Source organism: Canis lupus, chromosome 23, assembly GCF_048164855.1.
Source record: "Canis lupus baileyi chromosome 23, mCanLup2.hap1, whole genome shotgun sequence".
NCBI lineage: Eukaryota > Metazoa > Chordata > Mammalia > Carnivora > Canidae > Canis > Canis lupus.
The window spans coordinates 41,010,722-41,038,462 of record NC_132860.1 but is presented as its reverse complement, the minus strand read 5'-3'; the positions used below and the strand labels follow the sequence as shown (position 1 = coordinate 41,038,462).

At 36.1% G+C, this 27,741-nt stretch overlaps 1 protein-coding gene across 6 annotated transcripts in view; it reads left to right on the top strand.

The window, feature by feature from the left end:
* Positions 1-27,741, top strand: part of NOX4 (NADPH oxidase 4) — a 179,672-nt gene that overhangs the window by 118,119 nt on the left and 33,812 nt on the right. For all 6 annotated transcript variants that reach the window (XM_072794979.1, XM_072794977.1, XM_072794975.1 and 3 more), the window contains one exon: positions 6,444-6,525. In XM_072794979.1, the coding sequence (XP_072651080.1) occupies positions 6,444-6,525 (82 nt within the window). The remainder of the gene's footprint in view (positions 1-6,443; positions 6,526-27,741) is intronic.

Sequence of the window (27,741 nt, the reverse complement as noted above, 5' to 3'; positions counted from 1 at the left end):
ATGCTCTCTAATTTGTTTTTGAGCAGTAATATAAAATTAAAATTGCCTTATTATTATCTTTGGATGACTAGCCAATCTGTAACTTGGCATTGTGCATAGAAACAGGGCCACCCAGATGGATCCCAGTGACTGTCAAGCTCATTTTTTTTTTCATAACCTTGATCACCTACTGGACCTTCTACCTATTTATGTCTTAAATTATCATTGTTGTGCGTAGTTTTCCTAAAATCATGAGTAACTTGTGAACTAAATGCTGATTCATCATCAATAGATTTGAGCATTTTCATGTGTTCAGTGAAATCATTATAGCCTTCAGGCCATATGACAAATATTGACAAATATTTTGTTCAAGATACATGTTCAACTTTTTTTTGAAAAAGTAAAACAAATTTGCATTTACTTTTTATTAATCTTTATATTATCTAGTTTCTTACTGTTGAAATGATTTATTGTTCTTCATGAAAAGGACAAAATCAGAGTGGCTGCTCTGTACACTTGAGGTTGGAGTGTTTAGTTCCTATATAATTTTCATACCAACCGAAATTATAATTTTCTAATTTCTTGCTGACAATATCTCCCAAAGGCTTGATGGCTGTGTGCATCTCGTGGACGATAGCACAGGGCCCAGTGCCACTGGCTAGTATACCAGGTCGCCGGCAGGGTACTTCTTTCTTTCACCACCAGCCTAGATTGAATGGTGTTACTTGGCCCAAGATGTGTGTCTCTGGGAGTAATTCATTTTTACAATGGGCATTTGTCCTTAAAATGAAGGTGTTAGTTATGTTATTCCTGGAAGGGGCTGGAGAAGAAATTTCTTTATTCTGATTTAACTACACGTACATGCATCTCACCCTGTAGTAGCAGAACATGGCAGAAGCTCTGAGTGCAAAGTGGAGGTCTAGCAAGCCCATCTGTTGCAGGTTGAGTTCGCCAGAAACTGAGTCTGAGAAGCAATTTATGAATTTGTAATGCTTATTAGGTATTAACACCCCTGAAGGGAGAAGGGATGTGGGATTGGGTTGAGGAAGAAGTTGAACCACTGTGCAGACTCAACAAAGCCTTGGCAAAACTGATGGGAAGCTCTGGAGCAAATATTGCCTATCAGTATTGCCTCTGTAAAGCTAAAATATCCCTGCCTTGTCTAGCCACTGGCTTAGAGCTGTTCTGGGGAAGTCATTTATTTCCCTTGCATCTGAGGTAGAACCTGATGTAACAGCTGGAGGCTACCTGCTGATTGTACTCTCCACAACTGGATGACAAGTGACAAGTACCTTACTGGGGACTCCCTACATCAATTACAGCACCCTTGGCATGTTTTATTAGTAACATTTAATTTAAAAAGTAAGATTCTGAGATAAATACTGAATTGAGCAGAATGCTAACAAGCGTGAACTAGAATTGTCCCAGGCAAACCAAGATGTATGGCCACCTTCCATATCAGTGGCTTTGGTGAGATTCTTTTCTTGTCCTTAAGCATATGCACTTTAAACAATTCAAAGGTGAAAGGTGGCTTAAAGATCACTGAACTCATCTCACTCTCACTCATTTGTCAGTTGACAAAAGGAATTAAGAACAGAGGCAGGAGTAGATGGGGGACCTTAGACTTTCTGACAACCAATTCAGTATCTTTCTTATTAAAACTTGTTGCTTCTAAGTACTGCAAACTATATAGTAAAGCAAGATTCATCCTTTGGTATACCCCATATCATGCATGCTTACTTATAATGTTGCCTGTATTATGAGATAATCTTCAGTTTTTCTTGTAAAATAATAGAAATATTATAGTGAAATCATTTACAGATTTTGTATGAAAACTAAGAGCAAAGTTTAAGTCTTTAATGAGTCTCCTTAATGTCCCTTAAGGGCTTTGTTTTAATGCTTTTGAAGAAAAATTAAAACTGACATCAAGTGTAATATGAGCATTAAAAGAAAGAGGAGAAAATTTGTATCTATTATAAAAATCTCAGTAACTTCTTACCAGGTTTTTTAGAGCAACGTTATCACTCTTTAGAGATGTTTTATTTGGTTTTCTTTCCTTGCCCATGATAATATAATACTTAAAGTGGTTAAAATATTCATTTCCATAGTGGACTATGGAGAAGCAAAGGTAAGGACAGGGGATTACCTAGAAAGAAAGAGTAACTTGGAATTGGCAAAACCTTGACAGAGTTCTTCCAGCAAACAGCAGTTGTTTCTTGGGTTCTTACTGAAGACACCCATTAGGTGGCTATGATCACATCTTTAGATGCAAAGGACTTTTGGATTATAGAAGGATGGCATCATCTTTTTGTTTTCTTGACTGCCTTTAATTAATTTCTTTCTTCCTTTTTTTATACTGGTAGGGAGAAGATTTTATTTTCTTTTCATCTCAGAAATGTATTTGCATACTGGCCTTTAGTTATGCAAATTATTGCATTTGTTATATTCTGCATTTGTCTTTTTGTTTTTAAATCTATTTTTAAAAGATTTTATTTATTTAAGAGAGAGTAAGAGCGTACAAGTAGAGGGAGCAACAGAGGGAGAGGCAGAAGTAGACTCTTCATTGAGTGGGGAGCTCCATGCAGGGTTTGATCCCACCGTCCTGGGATCATGACCTGGGCCAAAGGCAGCCACTTAAGCAACTGAGCCACCCAGAGGCCCCTCCATTTTGCATTTGGGGGAGGATTACAAAATGGACATTTTTCACAAAGAGGAAGGTAAAGAATTGAGTCACAATAAATGTACCAAAAAGTTTGAATTCAAATTGGAAAGGTTATTTTACTTTTCCCATCTTTGATTTTAAATAATTAAATGTATTGTCTCAAAATTGATTGTCCAGAGAGCCCAAATTAGTGTAATCATGTGTAATATGCCATCCAGTCTGATAGCCTCACAGTCTTTTGGTTGATTGAATGAGAGAAGGGAAGAGTGGGTGAAAGTCTACAAAAGCTTATTTTAATTAAGATCTATCCCCGACTGGTAGACAATCATGTTCAGACATTATCTCATCATTAGTCAACTCATCAAAATATCACTTTTCAGAAAATCCTCCAGTTCTTTTCAGTGGCTTTAATGAAATTATTCTAAGAGCCCAGGGAAAGGATTGTGATCTAGCGTTCAGATAACTGTCATTTTCTTAAGAAATAGACTTTGGGTCTCCTGAGAAAGCAGATCATCTGGTGTGACATTTGCTGCAACAGAAATATTATTTTAAAAATCCTACTACTTAAGAAACACCAGTTTATTTTGGTCTTTTTCCCAACATCAGATAAACAATAGGATGTTTATTAATTCGTTGATAGGCAGAAATCTGGGAGACTTAAAAGGACCAATGTAAGAATTATAAACAACTTTTCATTTACTTGGGTTTTTCTAAGGATAATTTTTATCATTTATTTTTATTCTCATAAAGTAAACAATCATCCTACCTTTATGGGATAGAGTTAATTGTGCATATTTAGAAACTTATGAAATTAATGATAAAAATAAACATTTTAAAAGGACATTTTCTGTTTGTGCTTTTTTTTTCTTGACACTCATGATAGCTACTGAAGGATTTTAATGTTTGTTTAGTGTTGCTTGCATTTATGATATTCAGATTAAAAGATGCATCAAGTGTAAGAATATTCATTATAGATTTCATAGTTGGGTAGCTTTGCAAATAATATCTTATATGCTACGTTTGCTCTGTGTGTGTGTGTGTGTGTGTGTGTGTGTGTGTGTGTGTTAAAGCCTATCAATATAATATTATCTCCAGAGATTATCTTTCAGATTTACAATCACATTTTTTTATGATTATATAAACAGGGAAGAACCTCCATTTATGGTTGTTTGCATTAAGAATTCTGATTTTTCTTTGCATTTTAAATCAGTTTGAGAATTACTCCAATAAAACTTTAACTTGTATTTTTAGCACCCAGCAATATATTATATTCAATATAGTTGTTTGATTGAACAGTTCTTTCTTTACTTGATATATAAAGTTCATGTTTGCTGTTGGGTTTGGGCTCTATTTTTCAAGATTTGTTGGAAAGTCATAAGTGGAGGGGGGAAAAGGAAAAGGAGAAACACTACAAATCACTCCATTAATGAAATGCTACCTAAATTGAGAAATGGACTGAAAGACAAGGGTCATATTGGAAGAATTTACAAGTCATTTCATCGAAATAAGCATTCATTCTGCTCATTAAAAATAGCATAGTATATCAGTCAGTATAATTTAATTTTTAAAAATAGGAATTCAATGAGTAAGTGTACTTGAAGGAGAAAAATAAATTATGCTTTCTTAGATCTATGGGCTTAGAGTACAACCAGCTCTCTTAGGATTTTCTTAGCTACTTCCTGCGTGTACTATAAGAACGTCCGAGTGGTGGTAACAAGCAGCAGAGTCAGCTAAATATCTGATTCAGTACATTTTAATAAATATAAGGATAAATCCCCATCCTGCTTCTCAGCATACTTTGTAACAACTGTGTTCACAAATGTTTAACATCTGGCTGTTCAGTAACTGGGAAGTGGCAATTGTCATCAACTGCCGACAAGTATTTTGTGAAAATTATCCATCTTCAGTTCTTGATGAATCGATTTACTGCAGCTTGGAGTTTTGGCTTTGCTCCCTGTCTCTCAGCCTGACCATGTGACCCTCTCAAGGCTGGAGCTTCAGTACCCTTGCTTTTCATGGTTGATAGATGACCAGTTGGGCTTTTCTGGAAGGTGTTATGATTAACCTTTACAATTTTCTTTATGCAGTAAAAATGGAAATATCATTTCAACTAATATTTATCTAGCATTTTAATAGGTGTCAGATAATGTTCTATATCCTGGTGTTGCAATACCCATCTACTAGAAGGACAAGAATAGGTGGATACACAATCATATGTAACAATAAAAATGTAGTACCTAGTTCTGGAAATATGGGATCAGCATCAGAGTGATAGACCACTCTGTTATGCAATACAACTATTTCTAAAGTAGAACTGAGAATTCTTCCTTCCTCCACATTCTTATTCTCCCTTAGCCCCACATTTCCTTTCTCTCTCCCCTCTCTCCTTCCCTACCTTCTTCTCTCCCTTCTTCTCTTCCTCTTCCTTTCCGTCCTTCTTTCATTATGAATTTCATAAGCATGGAATTTTTATTAGTCAAAGCTTTGGTTTGTGGGCTAATGTCATCATTGAATGATCTCTGGTCCACATTCATTCATTTACTCCTTTATGATGCTATAGATATATTTTATATACATATCTATGTTTTATATAGATATGAAATAACAATTATGACCTACCTGTTGCTTTTCTCCTATTTCATCTTCTTACCTCTTTTAAAAGATAACCATTATCCTGGATTGTGTATAGTAATTCTTTTTTTCATTGGTTACCTTTGTTTTGTATGTAACATTTCTAAACAATACATTACTTAGTTGTTTTTAAACTAACAAATGCCATTTTTCTGTATGTAATCTACTAGTATTTTTTTCCACTCACCATTTTACTATATTTTTATTTGTAACTGAATTTAGTTTCTTTTTTTTCAAATTCAGTTTCACTTCAATTAATATTCCTTTGTGTGTATGTGTTGCAAATTGTCCATTCTCCTGTTGATGGGCAATTGTGATTTCTCTTTATGTTGTAACGGACAGTGCTGTTATGAATATTCTTTTACTGGCTGCCTAAGACATTATGTGAAAGTTTCTGCAGAGTGTATACCTGGGAATGGAAATATTGGCTCGTAGGTATACAGAGATTAAACTTAGAACATAATCGCAAATTGTTTTCTAAAACTATTGTACCAACTTGTATTGCCTATATGAGAGCTTACATTGATCCACATCCTCTTTAATACTTGATCCTATGGGATTCATTTCTGTCAATCAAATGCCACGTAATATGAATGCTAACGGTATGTGGCTTGGATTTGCACTTCTCAAGATACTAATGAGATTGTGCATCTTTTAGGTATATTTATTGGTCATAAGTATTTCCTCTAATCTTTCAATTATAAGATTTTACTAGTCTATACTAATGAATACTTTTTAAAAACATTTTATTTATTTATTCGTGAGAGACACAGAGGGAGAGAGAGAGAGAGAGAGAGAGAGAGGTAGAGACATAGGCAGAGGGAGAAGCAGGCTTTCTGCGGGGAGCCTAATGTGGGATCACGCATCAGGACCCAGGGATCATGCACGGAGCCAAAGGCAGACGCTCCATAGCTGAGCCACCCAGGCATCCCTAATAATACTTTTTATTTTTGCATTGGCAGTTGTTGCAATATCTTAATCTTAAAAAGATATAGTCATTAAAATGAAATAGACATATTTTAGTACTATACAAAATGATGGGCACATTTCTAATAACAGATGTACAATCAAAATAGTTGAAAAATTAAAACAATAGGTAATAATTTCATTTTGAAATTATTTTCATTACCTTTATTTTTTCATAACCTGATGTTTATTTTTCTTTTGACAGAAAGGTTTCGGGATTTACTACTTCCTCCATCTAATCAAGACTCTGAGATTCTGCCTGTTATTCAATCAAGAAAGTATCCCAAGTAAGAACTAGGAATTCTCTGGGTATTGAGAAGGGGATGGGTGTAGTAATGGGAGAGATTTGGGAAGGCAATACCAAAATATTTTCTTTGTAAAGTTTTGTGAAAAAGCTAGAATACCCTGACTTAATTAAGTAGGGCATCTCCTGCACCATAATGTCTCCAGCTCCTCACAGCTGGGTCAGAGCAAAAAGACTTGCCTGCAGGACAGTCCAGCCATGACTAGGAATATTTGCAGAGTGCAGACTGTAACTTAATTGCATTGGTGTCTGATTGTGCTTCTTTTTGCTTGATTCTGTATCAACAGATACAGGTATGTTGTGGTTGATCCCTCACCTGGTTTCCTGTTTTTTAGACTTTGAATGCAAGGATTCATTCATATTGTAATAAATGGTTTTCAAATAACCATATGTTAGATATGATTTTAGTAATTTCTATATATTCCTCTTTACTATCTTTATAATTATGGGAAGTGAAATCTCTTGACCATTTCTTATACGGGTAGACCTTTTCTTCTCTTAGATGCCACAAGTATATTTATGGATTGAAGAAATAAATATACCTTCATCTTCCCAGAAAATAAGGAAGTAGTAGATTTTTATTAGGCATTCTTTTCCCTAAAAGCTGATGGATACTGAGAAGCTTGGATCGCTCACTACTTGAAGCAGTTTACTTCATGAATGTCTGACTCTATTTACTATCTAGTATACAACAAGCTGAAGAAGGAATCGATTGGTATGTGATATAGAAAAGGAAGGTCACCAACTTAAAGAACTAGAGCTTGGTTTATACATATTTCATCAAAACCAATCATTGTGTTAAATGACTCATTCTTTGACTGGCTTGGCAGTTTGTTCAAGTATCCACTGAACTTCACTTTCTAGAATAATTTTTTCCCTAATACTTAGCCTTGATGATATTTACTTAACTCTGATAAAGAACATAAGTACAGAATCTGAATTATCTGCTCATTGTATTGATATTAATCCAGATTTAATCTCTAGAAACAATCTTCTAGTCCCTTCATGGGGACCCTCCTGAGGGACATACAAAGCCTGGACAGCATTCCATGCATATATTACTTTTTATGGCAGGGAGCATGGAGGAGCCTGAAGAGATTGACACACGTCTCTCAGTATTTTTTGTCCCCAGCTGCTGTTTGCAGAGGCCAGTGATGCCTGCTCTTCTGCCTCTTAGGCTTACTCTTCCCCCTGATAACTTTGCTTGAAGAGGGGAATCACAGCTTCTCAGATTACCCATTGGTAATATTTTTCCAACTATTTCTCTAGGTTTCCTTAGCTATGTGTTCTTACATGTATCCTTCTTGCTCATAGGCTACTTTTCTGATAGGGATGTGATTCATTCTGATACTTAACAGAGATACCGATACTGTGTGACAGTCCTTTGTCAGTGTTTAATCCTTAGGGTAATTTTTTTGTTTGTTTTGTTTTTTGGGGGCCATCTGTGGCCTAATAGAATAAAAGTCATCCATTGATGCCACATACACCATGTTGTGATAAAAGTACAGACTATGAAGCAGACTGCCTTACCAGCTGTACTTTGTGACTTGGGTCACCTAATCCTCTTTGCTTCAGTTTCTACCTATAAAGAAAAGGACAGATAATAAGAGCTACCACTCAGGGGTGTTATGAAGATTAAATAAATTAATAAACACAAAAATATTTAGAACTGCGCTTGACACATAACAATACTTCATTCTAGCTGCAAGTGTTATTATTCATTTAAAATTGCAAATAGCATTAACTAGACTTGCATGTTTTCAAACACCTTTAGGAAATGGCTTGTTCATTGTTCTTAGAAGATAACTCCTATCAGGATACTTTTGTCAACCTGCCCTTAATAATATTTGGGGAAGAACTATTTATTTAATATTTCTAAATTATTGCTAGATGCTGATGTGAAGCACTGCTTTGGTGACCACTTAACATCATTATGAATTGCAACTTTCCAAACTACCAAATGGAAGCATGCTAATGAAAGGTTTCTGGATCTGAATATATTTATATAAAAATTCTGTATGAAATATGATTGGTTTATTTAGGTTATAGAATATTAAGCATTTGCATCCTCCCATTGCCCATATAATGTCTAGTTTGGGAGTAGAATTTAGGAGGTGCTGGTAGAACAGAGAAAGAATAATACAATTCTATTTGCATTGCCTAAAGGGTGTTAAATTGGTCTAGGGAAGAGCATGAGGATAGGAGCAACAACTCTGGGCATGTAAGTAATGCCCATGTAGAGAATACTATGATAGAAGAGACAGTTGTATAAAGAATCAGTCAATAATTATAAGTGGGCAGGTATTTGTGTCTGTCTAGACCTGATTTAAGCTATTTTTGGATTATTCATGGTTTTAAATATTCTCATTTAGTCTCTCATGAGAGACTCTTAAATATACTATCTTGTATTCATTGCTGAGGATAACTTTAGGTCAAAGAATATGTCATTTCATGACATGCAAAAATTTCTGGAAAGCTGAAAATTTAATCAGATCATTAGTATTTGTTGCTCTCATTCACAGTGTAATAACCTATTTATATTGAGATTTTTCCTCATTTTTCTGCTTGTTTTACTGACTCGCTGAATACAGATTGTTAGTGAGAAATGTTTTAAGAATTAAAATATGGTTTAAGAAGAAACTTATTTACCCTGTATTATACAGTGATGTTTAAATAAGCATAGTATAGCTGACCTTCTTAAAGTGAGACTCACTCTACTCTGGTTAATATAAGCTGGTAAATGAATGGTGGTTATTGGATTGAGGGGGAGGATCTCTAGTCAACATATTGTCCCTATAATCTCAGGCATCTGGTTATCAAGAGACATTTACTGGATAATGAAACAGGGAAAAGAGTGTATGTTATTTAGGGGAAAAATATTCATGAAGAAGAGAACTGACCAGTTCTTGAAATGTGTGTGTTTTAATAGAGCGCCATTAAAAAAAAAAAAGTTCCCTGCTGGGAAACATTGTTCTAAAATATAATAATGTTCATTAATCATATTCTCACATTTGTGATCTTGCATTTGACCTATTGCCAAAGCCAGGCACATCCATTCTCATCAAGATGTATTTGAAGATTGCATCATGAAAATTTTTGGAGCATGAATAGGTGTGATCATTGTCAGAAAGAGGTGATTGAAAAGAAGAAAATGAATGTATACTTAATGCAAAATAAATGTTTTTGATTCATAGGTTAGAGGAAATAAGTAGAGATAATGAAACTTAAGTTTTTTGCTCATTTATTAGCTGATGTTGCTGTTAATAACTTTGAAGCATTTAGGTTTATAATGTATTTAAACTAGAGAGTAGCTATAAATATTCTTATCCTTGTGAATACAGCTTGGAGATGAAAAGTGGTTGAAGACATTTGGCAAAATTTTGTTCGCAAATGACTTGCCACCATTTTAGCAATTAGCCCAGCAAAACATGATCTGGTGGCTCTGGAAGTTTAATCATAATATGTCTAAAAATATTGTGAAAATGTAGGAATAAAATGTTGCATATCTTTATTTGGTTTTCATGAAGATCAAGTTCCCTGGAATGCTTAATCTTAGAATTCTTTAGGGAAAAGAATATTATTTATGATAAAATTCATAATTATTCCTCTTTGACATGGTTTACCACCAAAGGATAATCTTAGTTATTTCGACAATAGAAGCAATGCCTCAACCCATTCTCAGTTCCAATGGTCTGCTTAAAAATGGCTTCAAACATTGATATCAGGTGATATACCGAAACTGCAAAGCCTCAGAAGACTTTTCCAGATTTCATCTATTCTCCAACTAGTCTTCCTTTCTCTTTCTAAAGAAAAATTTGGATTCCTCTTCTTCCAGAGGCCTCTCTCTCTTTCTCTCTCTAATAATTTTTGTTCAGTCCGTATGTGTGTAATATATTTGTCACTGGAACTAAGTTATTCCTATTCATAATAAAAACACTTAGCACTTAACACTTTCTACATTCCACAATTGTGTTATATATATATGTATTATTTCATTTAGTATTTGTCATTTCCCTATGAGTTAGGTAGTACAATTTCCCCAGTTGTACAGATTTTGCATATTACAGGATTTAAAAGGGTTAAGTGACTTATCCAAAGTCATATGGAAGAGCTGGGTCCCAAATATAAGGCCTGCTTTGCCCCCAAATTATACCTAACTGTTATCCTGCCTCTCATTCATCCATCTGTCCATTTCTCCATTGATCTATTCTTCAAATACTTATTGAACACTTACTGTGCACTAGAATCAGTCACAATTACTGAGAATATGAAAATAATTAGCGCATAGCTATGACTTTGAGGAACCTAGAGTCCAGAGGGGAAAAAGCAGAAGCAGACTTTAATGAAGAAATTAATCATAGCATTGTGGTAAGACTTATAGATAAATGCCCTGAATTCAGAGGGAAAAGAGAAGAGAAAGTGTCTTCCTGTGTAGGTAATTCATGTAAAGTTTAATTTTCCCTTGGGGTTTAATTTTGACAAGTGCTACTGGAACAGGTGAAGAGGCTTTTTAGCTAGAACAAAGAGCATAGCAGCATATTGAGCCATGGAAGCGGGTTGTTCATTGAGACATCACCTGCAAGTATTCTGGCTGAAAAATCTTTGTATGCATGTTTGTGTGTATGCACACATGTACAGGTACATGCATTGTGTACATGCATATGCTTCTACACATACACACACTAAAGAGCTGGGGCATAAGGAGAAATGAGGGCAGGGGCCACTCCATGAAGGACCTGGATTTGCCATTCAAAGGAGCTTGGCTTTTGTTGTGAAGACAGTGGAGCATCCTGAAAGAACTTTAAGCATAGAAGCAAAATCATTAGATTCTCATTTTCATAGTTTTATCATGGAGCCAGAGAGCAACATGAGGCACTGCATGGGGCCAGGACACTAGCTAGTTGGCAATTTAATATTCAAGAAGGTGATGAGAAAAGATCGATTCCATGGTAATAATAATAAGGAAAAGCAGGTAGAGATTTGAGGGTTTTAGGAGGCATGTGACAAGAAAGTCATGACTACTGGGCAGAGGGCAGGAGGATGAAAAGGGAGGGTCGGGAGAAGAAGGAGTTCAAAGAAGGATTTCAAGTTTTTTCATTTGGGTCACATCCCACATTACAGGTCCCATGACTAGGGACAAGTAGCAGGTCTCTCTGAGCATCATCTTTTTTTTGGGGGGGGTGGTCTGCTTCAATATAGGTAATAATAGTGCTACAGGAAAACCTCCCTTTTGCTTTTACTCTCACATGCAATTCTTCTGACACCAGATGTGGGGTGTGGTTTTTCGCACACCAACAACTTCTTCAATACCAGCTGGATGTCTTACAATTCAGTTCAGTTCTAACACTAACCAGAGTTAGTGCAGACCCCACAGGTGAAGGGCTCGGTCCCAAAAGACTGTCCACCCCTGTTTCAAATGCCAATCGCAGGTCCTCAATTGACCCACAATTCCTGTCCAAATTGGCTACAAATAAAAAATTCCCGCAACTTCCTCCTTGGATTCAGTCATTTGCTCGAACAGCTTATGAAACTCAGAGATATTTTATGGATTTACTATGTAGTAAGGAATATGATAAAAGATATAGATCAACATGAACAGCCAGATGAAGAGATACATAGGACAAGATCTAGAAGGGTCTTGAGTGCAGGAGCTTCTGTCACCATGGAGTTGTGATGCATCACCCATCTGGCCTATAGATGTGTTCACTAACCTGGAAGTTCTCTGAACTTTGGGGTTTTTATGGAAGTTTCATCACAAAGGCATGATTGATTATTAATTTCCTTTCCAGCTCCTCTTCCCTCTCCAGAAAATAGAGGATAGAGTTAAACGTCCCAAGCTTTTAGTAATAGCCTAGTCTGTCTGGATGTCTGTTTCTTTCTTTCTTTCTTTCTTTCTTTCTTTCTTTCTTTCTTTCTTTCTTTCTTTCTTTCTTTCTTTCTTTCTTTCTTTTTCTTTCTTTCTTTCTTTCTTTCTTTCTTTCTTTCTTCTTTTTCTTTCTCTTTCTTTCTTTCTTTTTTTTCTTTTTCTTTCTTTTTCTTTCTCTTTCTTTCTTTCTTTTTTTTCTCTTTCTTTTTTCTTTCTTTCTTTCTTTCTTTCTTTCTTTCTTTCTTTCTTTCTTTCTTTCTTTCAGATTTATTTATTTTGGAGAGAAAGAGCAAGAAAGCGAACGAGTGCACGGTGGGGGGGGTGGCGCTAGAAAATCTCAAGCAGACTTCCCATAGAGCACAATGAAGGACTCCATCCCACTACCCTGAGATCATGACCTGAGCCAAAGTGAAGAGTCAGATGCTTAACCGATTGAGCCACTCAGGCACCCCTGGCTTGGTGTTTCTGGTGAGCAGCCCCTATCCATGATCCTTCCAGGAGTTACCTCATTAGAACAAAAAAGTTCCCATCACCCAGGAAATTTCAAAGACTTTGGATCTGAATTCTGTGTCAGATGCATCTACCACTCAGAAAATTACAAAAGTCTTAGGAGCTGTGTGTCAGGAACCAGGGGCAGAGAGCAATATAACTATTTCTTATTATTTTACAAGAAGCTTCCTTCTAATATTGCTTTGATGAATGCACGGTGCCTGGCATAATTTTACCTTGTAAGACTTTGTGATCATTCAGTAAAATGATGTAAAGTGTCTGTCTCTTGGAAATGTGAATTTTTACCACCATCCTCATTCTCAGCTCTCTTTTGCCTTTTCTCAAAGCTAGGCCTTACCCTCTGGGCAGGGGCAAGTTTCTAGCACATGGTCTGCCTTGGTGTCTTTAGTCCAGTCTAGAGCCTACCAGAAAGGACACGTTGTTCTGCCTGACAAAGGTGGCTCTGTACAGTCTCTGTACAGTCATGGCTACACATCATGTTCTTCCAATATACCTAATATTTTAGTATTGCTTTTTATTAAAGCATTATTATTTCTCATCTTCTTATCCCTAAGCTTAGATTTTGTTTTGTATAGTAGGTGATATTCCAGTACCTGTCTTGCAAGAGATCTAATAAGCTGATGTTCTGACTAGAGTATGGAATGCAGTAATGAGGATGCCCAGTTCTTTGGATATTTGCAAAGGTACACAAACAAGAATTAAGCTGGTCTCTCAGTAGGTTGTAAGTCCCAACCTCTGGGCTGCCATTCACATGTAGAAACCCTGCCATCAGGACTGCAAAAGCCGAGTGGACCACCCAAACCCACAAACAAACCTACAAAAACTGAGGTAGTCCTGAAGTCATAAAGACTGGCTCAGCCACATAATATGTCAAGAAAATGTTAGTGCAAAGCTAGTAGGAAAACAATAAGGATGCTTCGGTGCTGAGTGAGAGAATAGCTTATCCTGAACTCAAGTAAAACCTGGTTCATGGATAGAGCCAAGAGGAACCTGTAGCTGGAAGACCAGGCAGCTGAAATCTCAAAACAAGCTGAGAAAGTGAGCACTTTCTAGGGAGTAAGGTAGGCATGCATGATTCTCTAGCCTTTGAGAGCTAACTGCTCTTTTTGTTCTGCCTACTTTCTCTAATATCACACATCTTCTCAAACAGCAGTTGTTCTATTTTGGAATTGTTATTTGTTTATTGGTTTGGTTTGACTCAGAGATTGTCAGGTGAGAGAAAGTGACCAGAAGTTCTTCCTTTGTTATGAATCTTAAAAATCCCTCCTTAACTTCCTTGGACTAGAACTGCCTCCTTTATGCATAGGTGTATCAAGTCATAAATTTTAACAATATGGAATTCCATATCAAAGGGTTTTTTTCTTTGCAGACCCTAAATTAATTAGTGACTTCCATTTGTAAGGTCTCCACTGAATAACTCAGAATTTTAAGAAACAAATAGCAAAGTGATTTTTAAAGTAGTATTGCTTTTATTTATGCAGGAGATTGCATTAAGTAATAATCACACATTAATTACAGAGATTTCTTAATCCTTTGCTAGTAAAGTTTCTTTCCTTAAGTTGTTCCTAAAGTCCAAACAAGGAGCAACTGGGTGGCTCAGTGGGTTCAGCATCTGCCTTCGGCTCAGTTCATGGTCTTGGGGTCTTGGGTCCTGTGTCAGGCTCCCTACTCTTGGGAATCTTCTTTTCTCTCTCCCTCTGCTCTGCACTCATATGCTGTCTCTCTTTCTCTCTTACTCGTGCTCTCTCTCTCAAACACATAAATAAATCTTCTTAAAAAATTCTTTAAAAAAAGTCTAAACAAGGACATCTGGGTGGCCCAGCAGTTTACCATCTGCCTCTGGCTCAGGGCATGATCCCGGGATCTGAAATCGAGTCCCACATTGGGCTCCCTACGGGAAGCCTGCTTCTCCCTCTGACTGTGTCTCTGTCTCTCTCTCTATGTCTCTCATGAATAAATACATAAATCTAAAAAAAAAAAAAAAGTCCAAACAATGTGGACCACCACCTACAACTTCCACGAAGTCTTAACTTAAATGTTAAGGGGTTACCCTGATCAACATATTCAAAATCACCACCTGTACTGGCTCACTCCCCACCCTTCTTTTCTTCTTTACCAGCAACATAAATACAACATGGGATGTTGTTAGAAACACAAATTCTCAGACCTCAGCCCAGACTCACTGACTCAGAAAATCTGGGAGTGAGGCCCAGCACTCTGTGTTTAACAAACTTTCTAGAAAATTATCTTGCCCACTAACATTTGAGGACCATTAGAGCAAGATGGAAAGATTTTGAAGACTATCTCAGGCTTTTTAACTCCCTCCACACTTCTTGGTATTTTTACTGATATGATTGTCTCCTGGGAGTGAAATGGTCTAAAACTGAGACACCATCCTCTCCAGAGAAACAGTTCATGACATTCATCCTTGTCTCAGATGAAAGTAGAATTGTTATATGAAGGATGGCCCTGAACTCTTTTAGCCTGAAAAGGAAGGTTTTCCAGGAGTTCTTTGACACAGTGTGCCTTTTTCATACTTTATTTGCCTCTCTGAATTATACCTAACCAAAATAACTAACAATGACTGTAATGGTTATGTTTTATTCTTCTAGGGTTTTATTGTTTCCAAAGCACTTCCATGTGTGATATTTTGTCTTTTATATCCATTTCTTCTGTCAGTTTTACTTATTAATTATATAATTTTCCTCTTTTTTATTGGGAACCTCTAATCAACTGATTAGTAAGCATTGAATCTAGAAGACAGAAACTTATAGCAAGATAGTGATTATTTCATTCTATCTGAAAAATGTTGCAGTTGGGTAAATGTTGCCACAACTGAAATCAGCATTTTGGGGTTCACCTAGGGAAGGAGAAAAGGATGGCAGGGAAGGTAAGGCAGAGTATTGAAACCCATATACTTGCAAAATATACTAATATTTAATTCCCAAAGCCTATTCAACTTAATAGGTTGAGATTTTGTTGATGGTATTCCTGGTTTGGTTTTGTTTTTAGAGACTACAGTTGTATATAATTTGGACATTAGTTGCCTGTCTTCCATTTCAACCACTTTTTTTTCTATTGGTATTTAGTGATATTTTTTTTTTCTACAACAGATAGTGCCTGTCTCCTAGTAATACTGAAGGCATGGATCATGTGTGATTTTGTTTGTATTCCTTGTTGATCATACAATTTGGGGGAGTACTCATATTCAGGTAGTAGACATTATTCTCCAGATCTTGAAATCACTAACTAAAAACTCTCAAAGAATACAATGGTCACAGAATACCAGAGGAAAAGAAAAGGAAAATCCCACTTCACTATTGACATTATGGAGTTCTCTGGAAAGATGCACTAGAGCAGTGCTTTTCAGACTTTAATGGGCATATGAATCACCCAGAAGTCTCAGTAAAAAATAAAAAACAGATTCTGATTTACTAAGACTGAAGTTAGGCCTCAGATTCTGTTTGTAAAGTTCTCAGGTAAAATTGATGCTATTGGTCTGAGAACCACGCTTTAAATAGAAACAAACCACATCATCTTAGTCACAGCCTAGTGAAGGGCTTTTCATTCTCTTCAAAGTCACATTTTGCCACATGTGTTGCCAGGGAAGAGAGACGTGCTCAGCATGCTAAGCAGGAGAGAAGAAAGTAGAATAGAGTCTCTCTCCTCATAGTCATCTGTCTTTGATTACAAAGGAAAATCTGAAAGCACAGCCAGCTGGGTTATAAGTAATTAGTAACAGTATGTCTATAGTAATGTTTTTTCTTAAAGTCTGTTTCATCTGAAATCAATATAACTACAACTATTTTGTTTTTTGCAGAATATCCCTTCTGTATCTTTACTCCTCAACTTTTAAATTCCTTCTATCCTTATATAAGACACAGTATCTTTTGAATCTCTTGAAAAGACCTATTACATTATTTTCTTATTCTGGCCTGCCAGTCTTTTCCATTGAAACCAAAGATTTTGGTCTATTTACACTGAATTACATTCTACAATATTATTTTGCTTATTTGTCCCACTTTTTCTGTTTTTTCCTCTACCCCTTCTCTCTCTTTTTTTTTTTATTGGCTGTGAAGACAAGATGCATAATATGGAAGAAGCCATGGTCTATTTCTTAATTGAATTGAGCTCTCTAAACTAATGGAAAAGAAGTAGAAAAACCAAAATATAGTGAAAGTTTAGAGAAGCTAAAATTAGCCAGGATTTAAAATAAAAGCCTCCTCTACACCTGGCTTTCAGCAGGTAAATAAACAACAGTTTAAATTAAATACAATTCATAAAATAGCATTCTGTTGGAAAGGCTGATTGTAGTAAGAGTCTAAACTAAAGATCTAAATTCAATTTTAAAGAGTGTTTGACTATATTACTCTAAAAGCTTTCAGAGGTAATTTTATTTCAATAAGGGTTATAGCTCTGTTTAACTATATGTTGGAGTGGGGTGTAAAATATGGCTAGATATTATCCTTGAAAATTCAGTAATGGTTTGGTCAGCTTAAGTTCATGTTTCTAGTTAAGAACCATTGTTTGAACAGTTGAACTGTTTGGTAGGTTTTCTTTGATATTATTTGAACTGTTTTTTTGCAAATGAATAAAAGTTTCAAGTTGCATATTGCTGGATCAAGCTGACATTAGCCAACACATAAAATAAAAAGGCAAAAAACTTCTCCTTAATTTTCTATAGGAACTAAGTTTAATATAGTGAGGACTCATCTACGTGTGTGTATGTCTGTGTACTTAAGAGTGAAAAATATATATAACATACTAGATAATAATGTTACTATGATACAAAATGCAAAATGGTACAAAAAAAAATCTAAAAATGTTCCCTAACACACACACACACACACACACACACACACACATACACACAGAGTTGTTAATGCATGTTTGAGATGTTAGAACATGAATAAATGATGTTGCTTTGTATCATAAACCATAAGAAGTTTCTATCCAAGCTAGTAAGTGAAGGGAGTGTTCAAGTTCATAATTGCTCTTACCAACAAATGTCTATCCCCAAAGGTTTAGAGCTGGTTTCAATGGGCTGTATGCATGGTGGACAAGATATAAGGCCTGGACCCTGAGGGGGGATCAGAGCCCCCTGGAAATGGCCTAAACTCCTCATGTGCACCATCCTCAGCGGATCAAATAAAGATTAAATATCCTCCTATGCAGGAAAAGATAGTAGGGACAATTACCTTATTTTGTCCTTGGCTCTGAGAAGAATTACAGCAAGAATTCTCCCCTGACATCTAGTAACCACTTGGATTGGAACAGTGAAATCACTTTTTTTTTTTTTTTTTGGAACAGTGAAATCCTAATATGTATATGGCTCAATAAGCCCAGAGACAAAAATTTAGTTTAGAGTGATTCCAGATTCATGGCATCCTCCTGTTGTCTGGAAGAGGAAAGTGAAAATCCTCTCTTGGGGGATATATTTTAATCCCCAAAGGATTCCTCTCTATAAGACACCAAGGAATATGAACTCAGTTTTTAAAAATGAAGAAATAAAACACCATAAGTACATGTTAGTAGAAATAATATATTCAAAACGTATAAAACAATTTTTTTCTTGTATATAAAGGAATAAAACAGAGCATTAGAATAATGATTAAGAGACAAAGGACAATCAAACTTCTCAAGGCACTGTGGTAAATGGGCCCATAGAGGTTCTCCAAATAAACAGTGTCATAACCTCGCAGGTTAGCACAGCCATAGAGAGAATCAGTTAGTGGTCACATTGAACTGAAATAATTATCCAGAATGTGGTAAAGAAGACAAAGATATGGAAAAAAAGAAAGGTTGAAGAAATACAGTGGATATAGGGAAAGTTCCTGCTTTTCTTTATACTAGCCCTCCATAGGAAAGGAAAGAAAGAGTATAGTATAGCTGTATCATATTTGAAGAAAGATAGCTCAAATTCAGAGATACCAATAAATTCCAAGCAATATAATAAAAATAAATTCACAATGTGAAACATCATAATTTACTTACAGAAAACTAAAAGCAGAGACTAACATTTAATTAAAAAGTAGGGAAAGAAAGGGGAAGCAAAGAAACAAGGACAGATAAACAGGACAAGGTGAAGTTGTGGTAAGTAACCTCACCATAACTGAACTTGGTTCTTCAGTTCAAAGGAAAAGGCTATCAGCCTGGAATAAGAAAATAAAGCAGAGCAATAGGCAGTTTTCAAGAGACTCACTCAAAACAGAGAGATAAAGAAAGGCTGAAAGTAAAGAAAGTAAGGAACATGGCAGAGAAATTCTAACCAAAGCAAAATTATTTCAGATAAAATAGACTTTAAATATTTCTAGGCATAAAAGGAGTTACTAATCATTCATAAAATGTTCAATTATTTTTCTGATTGGAAAAATTAAATCACTGTTTTGAGAAGCTTTAGGTTGTTTGTTTTTTAAACAGTAATGGCATTCTTTCTGGTAGTAGACACAAACCACTTATTATATGTTTGGCCTTGAGCAAATATTTAAACTTTCAGAACCTCACTTTCCTAATCAATGAAGCCAAATAATACCCTCTAACTCTCATTTAATAATGATAAATAATTCATCTGGAACACTTAACTCTCTGCCAACTACATAGCTCTATGTCAGGATATGCAAGGAAAAGACTGGTAGTTTCTTTCCATAAACAAAAAGATGAGGCCTATGAACTTACTTTGGTCAAAAAAATAATCCTTGGACTGTCTAGTTTAATTCAAGGATAGTCATTCCCTATAGAAACCTCACTGCCCCCTCAAGGCTTGTTATCCTCTGAAACTTTATTAAAAGTATCATCTCCTTACACATCAACCTAGATAGAATATGTGGGAAATGTCCATTTGTGCCATATTTTGCTGACACAGGATTGGTCTGAGATCAAATCAGAAATTCATGCAAGTATGTTTTTTAATCTTTAAAACACCATAAAATTATTCAGAGTTGTTATCCACCTAATGACTATTAAGGACAAATATTTACTTCATTTTATCTTTGTATACTGGCCTTTCATAGCCTCCTCTCTGTGGATATAGCTAATAATCCCAAGATCTTTTATGTCTTAAGCTAGAACATCATGTCCCTTGTTTATTCTTTTATGATTTATTTATTGAGTAAGGTCTGTTCTTTTATGACATGAAATTTTTGATTCCTAAGAAACTGGTATTTATCAAAATGTAATTAAACAGTAGTTTTATGGTAACAAAGCAGTCAGGGATGGAGAATTTCAGCCACAAAGCTGTTCATTCTCCCCAGCCTTGCTGGAATCTCCATAATGAGTGTTTTTAAAAAAGTTATGAGTGCATGGCTATAAAACCTAAATACCACTGAACAGATCCAACATTTAAGTCCGTCTAGCTTTTGCTGAGGACAATGGCTTCCTCTTCCTTCACTGCAAAGACTGTCATTGGCAAAGTGTCTATATACATTATTTTCACTTTTATCACCTGTAGGATGAGCAGCACATGGCTGCTCAGACAAAGCAGCTGTGGAGCAGTGTTCCTGCTCTTCCTTTCCTGCACACAGGTTAGTTCTCACATTTGACCAATGGCAATCTCGAAAGCACGTCTTAGTTCTGAGTGGAGGGACACAGTGCCTGAGATGCACAACCTATGAGGTTCTCTTTACAGACTGAACCCTGGTCTGTCTCTCCTCACCTTTTATTCTCCCTCATCCTCTCTCTCATCGATTTGGACATGTGAAACTTCATACCTGTCCGGCACTTCTCGTAGTCTTCATTTATTAAATGGGGACAATTATACTGTAACCACCTCATAAAGTGTTAAGATTATGACATAATATGTGAGAAGTACAAAGCACTGTGTATACGTAGCATGGTTATACAGCACATGTAAGTAACTTCTCAAATTCTGCCTCATTTTATACTGTAGGCATTGTCCCTGCCACTTCCTACCTTGTAACCCCCTTGTGAGCAGACATTGCAATTAATCATCTGCTTTCTTTTTTATTATCATTCTTTTTTGGCTGCAGCAGATAGTAGTAGCCTTTACTACAGTAAGCCTTCCATTATTACATGTTAAATAAAAGTGCATTAATTCCCCACCCACGTAATCTTTAAAATAATTTCTACAGTGTCGTTAATAGCTAGTTATCATTTGTGAAACCTAGCAGAAGAAATGGTCTGGTAAAGAGGAATACTTTTTCTTTTTTTTGATTCTCTATTTCCTAAATTGTTCCCTATTCTCTAGAATCTTGGCAGATATTCTATGGAAAAAGAATTTGTGGTGAAATATGTTTACAAAGTATTGTGTATCCCCTGCTTGGAGATTCATAAGGCACTTTTGGTATGTGAAAGGCCTAGAGAAATTTTGAATGAAAGAAATTTTTTAAAATTATTTTGACTTTTTAAAGAAATTTTTATGGGCATCTGGGTGGCTCAATTAGTTAAGCATCTGACTTTTGATTTTGTCTCAGGTCGTGATCTCAGGGTTGGGAGATCCGGGTCCACATTGGGCTCTGCACTGTGTGTGGAGCCTGCTTAAGATTCTCGATCCTTCTAACCCCCCCCCCCAATTTTTTAAATAAACAAAAAAACTTTCTTAACACATTTCCCAAATTAATTTGACTACAAAATACTTTTTTCCTTCTTATATTATTGTTCTTTGAAATACTGATATAATTAGTACCTATTTTCTTAAGTTAATAAACATATCCTTCTTAAGATAATTTTACCAATTATCAGATTATCTAAATAAGTTCTACTTTAATGTATTATGATGTCAGTGCATTTTGGAGGAAGTGATAGGAAGCATTGGGGAATAAGATTTCAAGAACTATTGATTGTACTTTTACTTTTTAATATAGTTGAATTAATTTGCAGCCCATGGATTTTTCCATTGAGAGGAAGATTTGTGATATAACTGATCTATCACCTGATCGATGTTACACATTGAAAAATCAAATCAATTTTAAATATGTTAGTGTATTCTACTTTCGAGGGAAACACTTACTGAATTTTCTAAAAAAAGTTTATATATTTTTTAATGGTCCAGGAAAGAACATCCCTCCTTTTCTTAGAATTCTCTTATAACCACACTCCTTCATAATGAAACTTTTTAATAGTGATCAACTGAAGTTTAAAAGTTTATCAGGTTGATCTCACTGCCATTATGTTGTTGCAAGACTTTGGAGAGTTGCCTCCCTCAAAAACCCAGGTGTTGCCAAATTACCAGTTATTTCATTCCTCATCTTTCCTTCCAAAGAAGCAAAATTTTGTTTCTCTATGTGCAAAAAGTATTTCCAACAAAAAAACAGAGAAGATACAGGCTGGGAAATGGCAGAGTAGGAGGACCTTAAACTTAACTTGTCCCACAGATAGAACTAGATAACACTCATTCACATCAGCATAAATAACCAAGAAAACAATTTAAAAAATTGGCAGAATAAATCCCATGACTAAAGGTAGAGAAAAGGACACATCACAGAAGGTAGGAATAGTAAAGGTGTGGTTTGGGAATAAAACAGCCCTGATGCTACTCACCAATGCCAGTGGTGAAACAGACAGAATAGACTGCAAATGACCCCAGGACAACGAACCAGCCATGACCAACAGTCTCCTTTCCCTATTTCTTCCAAACTTAGCTTCTCATGGCAAAGGTGGCTTTCCCTCCTGCCCCACCCTGGCAGTTGGGGCTGCAACTTCCCATGGGCTTCCAAGGAGTCCAGATACAGGCTGCTTGACCGTCCACAGTGGGGAGGAAGCCGGTGATGTGGAAAGGGTGTAAAACAAACTTTCACACTGGGGAACTCAGGAACAGAGAGGATGAATCTCCATAACTTTTGGCTTTGAAAGTGACAGAGACTGAATTTCATGAGTTCTTATATCCAGTGGGATTTAAAGCCTAGAATCAGTGAGCTCAGCTCTGAGAGAGCCCAGAAAGCTTTAGGAAGCTGAGGTCCTACCCTTAAAGAGAAAGCACCACAAATAGTCATCAGAGATACAGCATAAAAGCAGCCGTTTGAAAGTGCTGAAGGGAGAAGAAGGAGAGTGATTTCCTCATTTCAGAGTATAGCCCAAAGATAAGGGATCATAGGAAGACTCCTCCATGAACATAGGAGCCGGCAGGTGCCACTTCCCTCTTCTGCCCTCCACAAAAACAGCAGCCACCTGTAGGAACCAGAGCTCTGCTACCTAATTTACTTGCACCAAGCTCCACACCCTCACGCTTCAGCAGATCCACCCTTCCCAATGACACAGGCACTGTGTCAGTCCTGGCACTGCAGGCCCCCACCCTCTAGAACACATACACAAACCTCTCCAGCACCATGTCTCCCAAACCAGCATGTTTTGTAGAACCTCATCACACAGCGGTGGCAGGTCTCACTTCACAAGCATACCACTGCTCACTTTGTTAAAATGTGCCCCACCCATCTAGGAACCAAGCACTGCCCAAAACAGGCAGAGTCACTGTAGACAACTAGATTGAAGAAGAGGCCAAGACTCGACAGTAGAGCACACACAATACATATAGGAGACAGTTCCTGAAGTGCCAGGTCCCGAGGAACAGTGGACACTCCACTGGTGGTCATTTTAGGACCCTTTCTTCATAATGACATTACCATCAAGAACAAGAAGCATAGCTGACTTTTCTAACATACAGAAAACAGACACAGAGAGTTAGACAAAATGAGAAGACAGAAAAATATGTCCTAAATGAAAGAATAGTACCAAACTATAGCAAGAGACCTAAGGGAAGAAATGGATTAATTCCTAGAAACGTTTAACCTACCAAAACTAAAGCAGGAAGAAATAGAAAATTTGGACAAACTGATAACCAACAAAGAAATTGAATCAGTAATCAAAATGCTCCTAACAACTAAAGTCCAGAACCAGACAGCTTCACAGGTGAATTCTACCAAACATTTAAAGAATAGTTAATACCTATTCTTCTCAAACTGTTCCAAAAAATAGAAAAGGAAGGAAAACTTCCAAATTCATTCTATGAGGCCAGCGTTACCCTGATCTCAGATAAAAAGAAAACTACAGACCAATATCTCTGGTGAACATAAACATAAAAATCCTCAACAAAATAACTAGCAAATGGAATCCAACAATACATTAAAAAAAATCAGGGGATCCCTGGGTGGCGCAGCGGTTTGGCGCCTGCCTTTGGCCCAGGGCGCGATCCTGGAGACCCGGGATTGAATCCCACATCAGGCTCCCGGTGCATGGAGCCTGCTTCTCCCTCTGCCTGTGTCTCTGCCTCTCTCTCTCTCTCTCTGTGACTATCATAAATAAATAAAAATTAAAAGAAAAAAAATCATTAAACATGATCAAGTGGGATTTATTCATGGATACAAGAGTGGTTCAGTATGTGTAAATCAATCAACATGATATATCATGTCAATAAGAGAAAGATAAAAACCACATAATTTGAATAGATGCAGAAAAAGCATTCGACAAAGTACATCATATATTCATGATAAAAACTGTCAACAAAGTAGATCTGGAGGGAGCATACCTCAATAAAATAAAGGCCTTATACAAAAAACTCAGAGCACACATCATACTCAATTGGAAAACTGAGAGCTTTTCCCCTAAGATCAGGAACAAGACAAGAATGTCCAGTTTCATCACTTTTGTTCAATTTAGTACTGGAAGACCTAACCATAGCAATCAGACAACAAAAAGAAATAAAAGGCATTGAAATTAGTAAAGAAGAAGTAAAACTTTCACTATTTGCAGATGACATGATACTATAAATAGAAAAATCCTAATGACTCTACCAAAAAACTACAAGAACTGGTAAACGAACTCAATAAAGTTGAGTTCAGAAGTCTTTTGCATTTCTGTACACTAATAATGAAGCAGCATAAGGTGACAGTAAGAAACTAATCCCATTTGTAGTTGCACAAAAACAATAAAATACCTGGGCATAAAATCTAAAAACTATAAAACATTGATGAAAAAAAATCAACACAAAGAATTGAGAAGAGATTCCATGCTCAAGAGTTGAAAGAGCGAGTATTTTTAAAATGTCCTTTTCACCCAAAGCGACCTACACATTTAATGTGATCTCTATCAAAAACCAACAGCATTTTTCGCAGAACTAGGACAAACAGTGCTAAAATTTGTATAGAACCACAAAAGACCCTGAATAGCCAAAGCAATGTGGAAAATTCACAAAATTGGAGGTATCACAATTCCAGACTTTAAGGTATATTACAAACTGTAGTAATCAAAACAGTATGGTACTGGCATAAAATAGACACATTGATCAATAGAACAGAATAGAAAACCCAGAAATAAACCCATGATCATGTGGTCAATTAGTCTTTGAGAAAGCAAGAAAGAAGATGCAACCAGAAAAAAAAAAAAAAAAACTCTTCAACAAAAGGTGTTGGGAAAACTGGACAGCTAGATGCAAAAGAGTGAAACTGGACTACTTTCTTACAAAATACACAAATAAATTTAAAATGGATGAAAGACCTAAATATTATACCATATAAATCCTAGAAGAGAGTACAGGCAGTAATTTCTTTGACATCAGCTATAACAACAGTTTTCTAGATATGTCTCCTGTGGCCAGGGAAACTAAGGCAAAATAAAGTATTGAGACTACATCAAAATAAAAGCTTTTGCACAGTATAGGAAACAACAACAGTAAAAGGCAACCTATGGAAGGGGAGAAGATATTTGTAAATGACATATCTGATAAAGGGTTAGTATCTAAAATATATAAAGAACTGATACAACTCAATACCCCAAATCAAATAATCCAATTAAAAAATGGTCAGAGCACATGAATAGACATTTTTCCAAAGGAGACATACAGAAAGCCAACAGACATAAAAAGATGCTGAACATCACTTATCATCATGGAAATGTAAATTAAAAGTACAGTGAGACATCAACTCATACCTGTCAGAATGGCTAAAATCAAAAACACAAGAAACAGGTGTTGGCTATGATGTTGAAAAAAAGGAACTCTCATGCACTGTTGGTGAGAATACAAACTGTTATAGCCACTCTGGAAAGCAGAATGGAGGTTCCTGAAAAAGCTGAAAATAGAACTACTGGTATTTATCCAAAGAATATGAGAAAACACTAGTTCAAAGGGATACATGCATCCCTATGCTTGTTACAACATTATTTACAATAGCCAACCTATAGCAGCAGCCCAAGTTTCCATCGATAGATGAATGGTTAAAGAAGTGGTATATATATACATACACACACTGTAATATTATTTAACCATAAAAAAGGAATGAAATCTTGCCACTTGCAAAGACATGGAAGGAGCTAGAGAATATAATGTTAAGTGAAATAGGTCAGAGAAAGACAAATACCATATGATTTCACTCATGTGGAATTTATGAAACAAAGCAAAGAAAAAAGAGACAAACCAAAACCAGATTCTTGTAGAGAACAAACTGATGGTTTCCAGAAGGGAGGTGGGTTGGGGGATGGGTGAAATGGGTGACAGAATTAGGAGTACACTTATCAGACTGAGCACTGAGTAATGTATAGAAATGTTGAATCATTCATTATATTGTACACTTGAAACTGATATAACTGTATATCAGCTATACTGGAATTAAAAACTTTAAAAGAAAAAACAACTGATTCTTTAGGTCCTTTGTACCACACTCCCATCTACTTCTCTTCTCACACCGGACCTCTCAGTTGACCTGACAGTGCACTGTAGGTGCTTTTTGATCCCATCAACAAAGAGTATTTCTGGTATTTATGGCTTTCTACAATTCTTAAGCAGGCTTTTTTTGTGTCACCATATCTGATTGGTCCATTTTGAAGTGAAGGAAATCGGATTTGGTGAGGGCAAATATCTGGCCTGTGTTCTCAACTCTAGTAAATGTATAGAACCCTGAATCTTGTCTTCTTACTGAAAGTTATTCTGGAAAACCAAACATGTAGGGAGGGTGTGCATTCGGGCCTGTTGGTCGTAAAGCAGACAGGTAAGAAAGAGCTGTTTTTCATAACTGCTCCTGTCCTTTGCTGGTCAAATAAAATGTCCTTGTGTCTGTTTTTTCTTACAGAAGGCAGACACAGGAAAGGAAATGGGCAGCATCATAATTGCTAAGGACAGGAGATATACTTTTCTATCTCTAAAACTTTGCACATATAAGATAACTCAATAAGTGTATGTGAATGAAAGATGTGTTAGATAATCACACTGGAAAGAAGCTCTCTCCAAAGACAGGGGTATTTGTCTCTTGTTCATTGCCATAATCTCTAGAGCCTACAAAAGTGCCTTTTGTAGGTTAGATGCTAAAAAATGTGTTAATGAACAAATGCCAGGGATTCGTCCAAACAGTATCAGTCCTGACAAAGAAACATTAATAAATACAATTAGCAATTTATTAATAAACATTAATAAATACAATCATTGAATGAAGAAACTGAGCTGAAAATTTCTGGGAAGGGTTTAGCTGGTGTGAATATACCCTTAAGGCAAAATGCTTTGTTTTTTTACACATCCTGTTCATCCTGATGGAAAGATTCTTCTTCCAGATGTTTTTATATCTTGCCTCTTCACTTCTTTTGGGTCTCTGTTCCATTGCCACATGCACAGAGAGGCCTTCTCTGACTATCCCTTGAAACCACCTATGCAAAATTTCAAGCATGTATAAAAGTGAACAGAATAGTATAATGAATTTTTATGTATCAGTTACCTGTTTTACCTGTTTTTAAAAGCACTTATCAAAAAAATAAAATAAAATAAAAGCACTTATCATTATATGACATTATATATCTTTTTATATCTTTCCTTATAGGCTAGATCCTCTTCCACTAGAGTCAAGGAACCAAGAGGCCAGGGGCTTTTTCTATCTTGTTCATTTTTCTTTC